Source organism: Varanus komodoensis, unplaced genomic scaffold (assembly GCF_004798865.1).
Source record: "Varanus komodoensis strain SLA01 unplaced genomic scaffold, ASM479886v1 scaffold26, whole genome shotgun sequence".
In the NCBI taxonomy this organism is placed as follows: domain Eukaryota; kingdom Metazoa; phylum Chordata; class Lepidosauria; order Squamata; family Varanidae; genus Varanus; species Varanus komodoensis.
Genome location: NW_025335684.1, coordinates 844,346 through 853,001, shown reverse-complemented (window position 1 = coordinate 853,001; position 8,656 = coordinate 844,346). Strand labels below are relative to the sequence as shown.

Sequence of the window (8,656 nt, the reverse complement as noted above, 5' to 3'; positions counted from 1 at the left end):
GCACCGCCTCCTGCTGCGCGTCCCCGGGGCGGCCCCGCGCGCCCGGACGGGGCTGCGCCTGCAGGGGGAGCCCCTGGGGCGGCGGGGGCTCCCAGGACGGAGCTCGCAAGGGCGAGGGGCGCAAGTGACGCTGTCCGTTGACCGTCCACACAGTTGCAGTTCGTTGCGCTACTAAGGCACCACTGGCCGCGGTTTTCCATGCATGAACAAAGCACTGCACGCAGCACTGAGGAGTCGGGCATTTATTACCCGGAGGACGGGCGTTCTACCTATTGTCGCTTTCTTACGCATGAGCGGAATGTAAAACAGCTCCTAAAATGTAAAGGAAGCTTCGCTGAGCATCATGGGCAGATCCGTATCAGGTCGATGCCTTTACTAGGCCCATGGGAAGACCGCAGGCCTATGCAGACTTTCGCGATGTACAGGTCTCTTCGTCCGGGAAGATGGCACGGGCGACGGGGCTTGACGGGCAAATCGCCCGCCGCTCCGCCTGCTTTTCGTTACCTCTGCCCCGATGAAGAGACCCGCAGGTCGCGAAAGCGGGCGGGTGTCTTGCGTAGGAGCCAGCGCGAGTCCTTACGTAGAGTAGACCCACCGAAACGCATAGGGCCTCCGGAAGTCACGTCTGAGGGAGCCACCCGGCTCAGCGGGCCCGCTGCGAGCGAGGGCGGAGCGAGCGCGGCCCATTGTGATCCGGCGGCCGCGCTCCAGGCGCCGCGGCGTTCGGTGGGCTTCGCAAGGCGGCGGCGTCGACGGCGAGCGGGGCGCCCCGCCCGCACCGAGCGGCAGGCCCCTCCTCCCGCGCAGGTCACAAACGCGTCAGCACCCGGCCCCGCCCTCTTCCGGGTGCCTCCCGCGAAAGGCACGCCGGGACCTGCGGTCTTCTAGCCGGCGCGGTCGGCCGCGCGGCGAGGCGGCGCCCTTGCGGAGGACTGCGCTTCCCGACGTGCCCCGCGGCCGGGCCTGAGTGTCGCGTCGCTGCGTGCGTGAGCGCGTGAGGGGCGGGGCAGTCGGTGCGCGGTGCCGGAGGCGGCGATGACCGCGGCGGCGGCGGAGGACGCGGCTGCGCTGGCGACGCGGAGCCCGTAGCCGGAGCGGGCGGGCGGCCTCCCTCCCTCCCTCCCGGGCGCAGGATGTTCGGGCGGTCGCGCGGCTGGGGCGGCGGCAGCGGCGGGCACGGCAAGGCCGCGCGCAACATCCACTCGCTCGAGCACCTCAAGTGAGTCTGCGCGGGGACTCCAGTGCCCAGCAGCCCCGGCCATGCCGTCGCGGCCGAGCTCTCCCTCCCTCCCCCGCCGCCGGCCGCCGGCTCGGCCGCGCCTTGCGGCGGCCCGATCCCTGCCGGCGCGGCCTGTGGCCGATGGGCCTTGCGGGCCTTGCGGGCCGGCCTCGGAGTGGCGGCCCGGCTTGCCCAGCGCTGCCCGCGGGCCGCCTACGCGCCGGTGGGTCGCTGCCCGGCCGCAGCCCTGGGGCCAGAGAGGCGCGCGGGGGGCTGCCCTTCGGCGCCGGCCGCGGGGCGTCCCGCTGGCCCCGCCGTGCTTGCGCAGGAGCTTCTCCCGGGCTCCCTGCCAGGCGCCTCCTGGCCGCAAAGCGGCGCTCCGTCGCCCGGCCCGGCCCGGCCCGGCCCCTCCATCGCACCCGGAGGGCCGCAGGTGTGCCGCGGGCGCAGGCCCGCCTCCCCACGCGTGCCGAGGCGTTGCGGGGGGGGGGGTCAGGACAGGTGAAAGAGCGCCCCGGCTGCCAGTGCTGATGTGTCCAGCGTCCCAGACCATGTGCCTGCGCGCTGGCTGCTGGGGAGCTTGAGCAGGCGCGTCCCGTTGCGTTGCCCACAGGCAGCCGACTGGCCTCTGTGCAGGAACCGGTGCGCCTGGTCTGGGTGCTTGCATTAGCCTCCCGGGGTGCGCTCTGACCTCCCCCATCTCCCCAGAGCGGTTCCGCTGTCACCCCCGCTGGAGGCACCGCGCTGGGAAAGCTGGGGTTTCCACATGCACGCGGATGTCCCTTAGTCTTTGCTTCCTGTGCTGTGTAGCCCAACGAAGAGCTCTGGGGAACGCAGACGCTTGCGCATTGTTGTGGCGTTTGGGCTGGACGGGCGAAAGCCATTTCCCCACCCCGCCCACATGCCTGTTCACGTATGTGCGCATGTGCGGAGCAATTGGAACTCCCGCCAAGCTGGCGCCCTCCAGATATTTGGCAGCAACCCCCAGGGATCATGGCTGTGCTGTGGGGCAGGAGGTGTGGCCCAGTACCTTTGGGGGCCTCGGGTCGGCCGGAGTGTTGTACTCTGGCCAAGGGGACGGGAAGGCGGCCTGCTGCGTGACTTCGGGCCAGACCTTCCTCGCAGGGTGGCTGTGAGGTTAACGTGGGGAGGCGGGTCCTGCATGCGCCCTGAGCTCCGTGGAGGACGGCTGAGGTGCCCGCTCGGTGAGCAATGCTCAGTCGCTCTGTCTCATCCACGCAGGCAACGCTTTGCGAAGGACCTGGGCAGCTTGCGTTCTCAAAATAGGCCTGACGTGACCGTGACCGGGGCAGTGGGGGCGAGGCGAGGCGAGAGCCACGGGGACGGTCCTGCCGCAGACGTGCTCGCTTCCAGACCAGCTGATGGGTCCCGGCCACGAGGGCCTTCCAGCCTAGGGCGTCACATCCGCCCAGAGAACATGCACTGCTGCACCGATGAGAAAGGTCCTCAGTAGATGGCATGTGACACAACACAGCCAAGGGAGGGTGTGTTTGTGTTGCCTCTAAGGGAGAGGTAGTGTGGTCATGCTTACCAAGCTGTGTGGCTCTTTTAAAATGCTTCCGCCCTTCGTCTGTTGTGGGCCACTCTGCTTATTTTTTCCAAGCAGAAAAGCTGGGTATAAATATTTTGAAGATCAAAGCCACACACATAACTTGTGTTGGAGTGTTGTGTGCATTGAACGCTGTAACTGCAGACCTCATTGTTTGCTGGGTAGCTTTCTTTACATTTGCGCATATGCATCAGCACATACTCATGCGTAATGCACTGACTCGGAATACCGCGCTGGCTGGGAATGATGGAGGGCGTAGTCCGGCATCTTTGGAGGGTGCCAGCTTGGAGAAGGCAGGTGTAGGCAGGTGCTTTACTTTTTAAACTTGTAAAAGTACAAATCTGTAGACAACACAAGTTAAAAAAAGTATTATCCCACCATGCGCTGGCCAAGGGCACATGATGTCACCACCCACTTGAAGCCGAATAGATCCAGGTGCGCTTGTGCTTGGATGGGGGAGCACCTGGGGAACACAGGCACTCCACCTTCAGGTCTGTGGTAGAAGAAATGTGGGAAAGACATGCGCTGAACCAAAGCGGCGTTGCACCAGGGGCAGCCGCTGCGGAATGGCAAATTATGTTGCAGTTTTAAGTCCAGCCATGCATGTGTATGTGACCTTCGCACTGAGAGGTTTTCTGGAGGCAAGCAAATACAGAGCAAATGAGCATGAAGACCTGCATGTTTGTTTGTTTGTTGGTTTGTTTGTGTGCACACGTGTGTGGTAGGATCTGGAGCCTGCTTGGAGCAGGTGTACCGGAATCTGCAAGGCTTAATTTAGTCATAACCAACCTAACTCATTAATTTCAGGGGGTCTGTGCTAAGCATGATTAATTCTCTATCCAGCTTCGAGTATATTATAAAATACACTGATGTCTAGTGCAAAACATCATGCCTACACCTTAAAGCTATTTAGCTCGTTCTAACACCCTCCATCATCCTTACACGGCTGGATCCTCTGGTAGTCCTGGGATTCAGAGCAGGCTGCCTGGGGGCGCCAGGGGAACACGGAAATGCTGGGATATATTTGCAGCCCCTTTCTCTTTTGTCAGTTGCTTTCATTATATATCAGTTCCGGAACCTTGGTGGGACCCAGGAGCACTGCTAGGTCATTCTGCTGTGTTGTCTTTGGGATCGCAACACCTCTGCGTGTGGAAAGGATTGTGGGTTTTGGCCAGCCGGAGGTGTCCGTGCCCAGCGATGTGTGCGTGATTTGGTCAGCTGTGGTTATGAGGGTTCTGCGTAGGGCTGTGCGCGGAAGGGTTGTGTGTGCCAGTGTGTAAGGTTGCGGAGAGTTACCAGCTAGAAAGTCAGGCTTCCCCCAATGCTGAGGCTGTGCTGTAAATAGGTGAAGAGCCGCTGAGAGACCTGCGGCCCGGAAATAAATAGAGGAAGCAAAGGCATGGGGCATGCTGGGAACTGTGGGACCGTGAGATGTCACCTGCCCTCAAATGCAGGAGCTAAATTGCAGCGCAGAGTTGCGTTGTGCGTCTCTTCGGCTCTGTTCCCCCATCTGTGAAACGACACAGTCTATCCCCTTTTCCTTTGCCATGTCGGGAGCCGACAACACCGCTTGGTCTTGTTTATCATATTTCCTTGGATACTAGTTTCTCTCTGGGGTTTGTTCCCAAGGAAGTGTAAACAGGACGGCAGCCTCTGATCAGTCGGAGGGATGTGAAATTCTTGGAAGTGTTGCATCCTGTATCTTAGAAGTAGCGCTTAGCCCGGCTGTCTGTCCTGACTCAGCAGGTGGACCAGCTGGTTCCAAAGGGCCAAGCCTCAACACTTTGATTGCCGTCAGCCAGGCCCCGATTACCCTTCCTTATTTGTGCTTCTCCTTTCAGATACTTGTATCACGTTCTGACCAAAAATACCACTGTGACGGATCACAACCGTAACCTGTTGGTGGAGACGATTCGATCCATAACTGAGATCCTGATATGGGGAGACCAAAATGACAGTTCAGTGTTCGAGTAAGAATTTTGCCTGGCTGCTTATCACTGTGTCCTCCTGCATGTTAATGTGTTATATAACACTGCAGTACACGAAGCTCGATCAAAATTAAACTGCTAGTCCGTTAATGCAAAGCGTGGCACGACTCACAGATTTAGGATTGTGGCCTCAAATCACGAAAGGCAAAGGGACTAACTTCCAGTCTTTAACAGGCCTACGCACTAGAACTTTGTGTTGGATTACAGCTTAAAGCTGACGCGTGTTCAGCCTGGGAAAACCTGCCAGGTGCTCGCAGCTCCCCCATGGAGGTCACCCGTTTGGGGAAGGCTGGCACAGCGGCATAAAAGGAGGATCACCAATCTGCCGATAGCAGTTTTGGAAAAACAAGGATGCTGTTCTATGTATGTTTAGGTAGAATTACTGGCTGGGACATGCTGGGAGTGGCATTTTAGTTATTTATTTAGTTCAGTTTTAGACTGAATAATAGCCGGGGCGCTCTGAGCAGTCAACAGGTGTTAGGATTATATAAAAATTAAGGCGCACACACAAATTAAATCAAAAGAGCAAAACCATAATTGCAATTGCTGTTATTCAGTGCAGAAGCAGCAGTGCAGAATAAAATGGGATATATAAAAAGAAGTTTGAATGTCAGATTGTTAAAATGCTGGGAAAATAAGTCTTTACCTGGCACCAAAGAGAGTACAAAACAGGTGCCAGATGCACCTCTTTGGCGGGGTTATTCCAGAACCAGGGGGCTGCAACTGATAAGGCCCTCCTCCTAGGAGCCACTCACCTCCCTTCCTTCGGGGGGGGGGGCTCCCAGAAAAGGACCCCAAGTTGTGGAGGATTTTGCCCTCAGCTTCTTACAATCAAGCGAGGACGATTTCTCCAATCCAAGATCGCAAACCCATCGCTCACCCCTTTGCCCGGCATTCCAGCTTCTTCTTGGAGAAGAACATGTTTGTGTTCTTCCTGAACATCTTGCGTCAGAAGTCCGGCCGTTACGTGTGTGTGCAGCTTCTGCAGACCTTGAACATCCTCTTCGAGAATATCAGTCACGAAACCTCCCTGTGTAAGTACGCTTGTGGGCGCCAGGGCTGGCCCCGTGCTGAAGGCCGTGGGCTTGGGACACGGAAAGGGTGGCCATGTCCGGTCCCTTCTGCTGCAGCTCAGCGTCCTTTTGGCTGGGATGTGGAAGCTAACCAGCACTTCTAAAGAGAAGGCTGTAAAAATGTTTAACTGTGTGTGTATGTGCGTGCGTGTGTGGTTGGAGAGACAAGCAGGAGGGCGTGCGTGCCGGAGCAAGCTTTGCGTTGGTTGTCTCAGCAGCAACTCTTTTCAGCACCCCATGGTCTGAAGCGGGAACTGGGTGAATCTGTGAGGTGGCAGGTCCGATTTTCTCTCCTCCGCATGCACACATCTCCAAAGCCACTCTAAATCTGAAGCAGGTGACCTGAGTTTGGGTGGAAAGCATAGGATACAAATCATAAAGAATTAATCATTTGATTTGGTGTCAAGGTTTTTTGATCTGCATTTGCTGTTTCTTTTTTCAGAGCAGTAAATACAAAAAGTTAGTCGAGATCTGTTGATGGGAAAGAGAAATACATGAAATTTGAAAGTGAGGCCTTTCTGCACTCCTTTCCTCTTTTGTTGTGTTCCTTAAATCTGCAAGAAGCTTGCTTTTGTGTAGTTGAGACGTGTGGTCTTTTCACTTTAGAACAGCCTCTGTTTCCAGAACACCATTTCAGTTATCTAAGAATAAACAGAGCTGAAAAATTAGTCGTGTGTAAATGAGATAGATCTGTGCAGAGACGTTTGTGGCACAGTCTAAATTTTGACGATTGAAACCTTTGTTCTGATTACAAACGTGCTCCTTTCTCTCAGACTATCTGCTTTCTAACAACTATGTCAATTCGATCATCGTGCACAAATTTGACTTCTCGGATGAAGAGATCATGGCGTACTACATTTCGTTCCTGAAAACACTTTCTCTGAAACTCAACAATCACACTGTGCATTTCTTTTACAATGAGGTAAGCCACAGGAGCCTGCTCAAGCTGAAATGAAAATGCAAGTACTCTGACGGCACCGTGTGTGTGAGAGTGGCCAGTGCTGCGTGATCCCAAGCAGAGCTGAAGAGCCCGGGGTGTCTGCCTCTCCCACACGTTCTCCTCGTGGTTGCCTTGGTTAGCCTGGCCCAAAATGCGTGTGTTGATTCCATTGCCCGTATCCCTTGGGCCTTCTACGGACGTCCCTTTAAGTATTTGCCAAGCAGTGAGTTTCTTGCTTGTCCGAAGTCCCCTGATGCCCCCCAGGAGCGCTGGACTTGAACCTTGAACCCCAGCGACGATGAGAGCGGTGGGGGAGCCCGTCTCACTGAAGAGGCACCTCAGAAGCTCTGCATTTGTGCAACGCTGCAAAGCGAGAATTGCTGTTCAGTCTTGTTTTCTGAAACTTCTTGGGTGTCTGATACAGCCGAGACTTGTGGGTTGTTTCTCTTGGTGTTTTTTCTGTTGAAATTATGTGAGCCACTGTGGAAGTGCAGTGGACTGAGAGACAAAATAGAGCTGTACGAAGCACATCGTACCTGCCACATGTCTTCTCTTTCAGCACACGAATGATTTTGCGTTGTACACAGAGGCAATCAAATTCTTCAACCACCCGGAAAGCATGGTCCGGATTGCAGTTCGAACGATAACTTTGAATGTCTACAAAGGTAAGTGCCCGAAACGCAGGGGCTCGGAACGACGGGCGCGCGGCACCCGGGCCGCGTCAGCAGAGGCGCTCGCGTGCAGCCTCGGTCTGGCGACTCTGATTTGGAGGGGTACCTCAGACGTTGGGGTTTTGTAGAAAGATGCAGAAGGCTGAAGCACAGCACAGCTGAGGGTAGTACTCTCGGAAGACGGCTCTGCGTCACGATCGCCGTCCCTGTGTCCGTGAGAGGAAACAGCAGCAGCCACTAGAGGTCCTTCTTAGCTAAGTCTTCCAGCGCCCCCTCTGGCTGAGAGATTGTTCGTTAGGAGGAATGTTAAGTTGCAAGGTCGGATCTGAGCCTTGAGGGCTGCCTGTGTCTCGCCTTCCTCTTCCCCCCGTCTTTCCTCTTCCCCCTCTGTCCGTGGGTGTGTGTTTTTGTGTGTAAACCGTGTTCATCAGTGAAGAAAATGTCAGTATGCCGTAGAGCAGAATGCAGCAAAGCAAAGTATTGTCGTGGAAAACGGGGGCCTGGGTTATCCCCCCCAGGAGCTGGCGTGAGCCGTGAGTGGAGGGTTCAGGCTGTCCTTGCAGACTCGCCCATTCAGTCCGGTGATGCTGCTCAGGAAGCGGCCGTGCTTGGGTGTCCATTTCTTGGTGGTTGTGCAGGACGCTCCTGTCCGTACTGTCAACCCGTGGCTCATTTGGGGGTTACAAGGCCAGGCTGTTCCTTCCCTGGCATCTTACAGTACAGGTTTAGAAGGCACAAGAGACAGTCAAAGGATGCACCACCCCTCGGTTCTCCAGTTCCGCGGCAGTGGGTTAGCCGGAGCCGGGCCGACGAGGTTGTTTCAGCTGCAGTGGCCGGGCCCAGAAGGCGAGTCGTGCGGAAAGCTCCCGCCTTGTGGCACTTGCGAAGGCCGGGCCCAGGCGCGGCCCTTTCCGCCTCAAATTAGGGTGAGGAGCAAATCCGGGTTAGGGTTTGGGTTAGGAAAACGAGGCGTCCTGGCATGGTTTTGATGGTTGGAGTGTGCTTAGAATGGGCAGAAAGGATGAGCTGTGCAGAAAAAGCTACTTAGGGAGGCTTTTTCAAAATCGCCCTCTTTTCAATGGAACTTTAGCCCTGTATTAGGGTTAGGGGTGTGCACCAGGGTAGGGTTAGGGTTAGGAAAACGAGGTGTCCTGGCATGGTTTTGATGGTTGGAATGTGTTTAGAATGGGCAGAA

The 8,656-nt window shown here is 56.3% G+C and overlaps 1 protein-coding gene and 1 long non-coding RNA gene across 6 annotated transcripts in view; one reads left to right on the top strand and one right to left on the bottom strand.

The window, feature by feature from the left end:
* The window catches only part of LOC123025267, a 3,833-nt gene extending 3,143 nt beyond the window's left edge, over nucleotides 1–690 (bottom strand). The window contains exon 1 of the long non-coding RNA XR_006415088.1: nucleotides 596–690. This is a non-coding gene — a long non-coding RNA (uncharacterized LOC123025267). The remainder of the gene's footprint in view (nucleotides 1–595) is intronic.
* Nucleotides 691–1,039: 349 nt separating this feature from the next.
* Nucleotides 1,040–8,656, top strand: part of CLEC16A (C-type lectin domain containing 16A) — a 50,812-nt gene continuing 43,195 nt past the window's right edge. For 3 of the 5 annotated variants that reach the window (XR_006415040.1, XM_044433323.1, XM_044433326.1), the window contains exons 1-5: nucleotides 1,041–1,219; nucleotides 4,631–4,759; nucleotides 5,678–5,811; nucleotides 6,624–6,772; nucleotides 7,350–7,455. Coding sequence is in view for 4 of the 5 variants with exons in the window: in XM_044433323.1 (XP_044289258.1) it covers nucleotides 1,134–1,219; nucleotides 4,631–4,759; nucleotides 5,678–5,811; nucleotides 6,624–6,772; nucleotides 7,350–7,455 (604 nt within the window). In the remaining variant the exon portion in view is untranslated. Of the gene's footprint in view, nucleotides 1,220–4,630; nucleotides 4,760–5,677; nucleotides 5,812–6,623; nucleotides 6,773–7,349; nucleotides 7,456–8,656 lie in introns of all 5 variants that reach the window. The other 2 variants (XM_044433324.1, XM_044433325.1) reach the window with 2 other exon arrangements.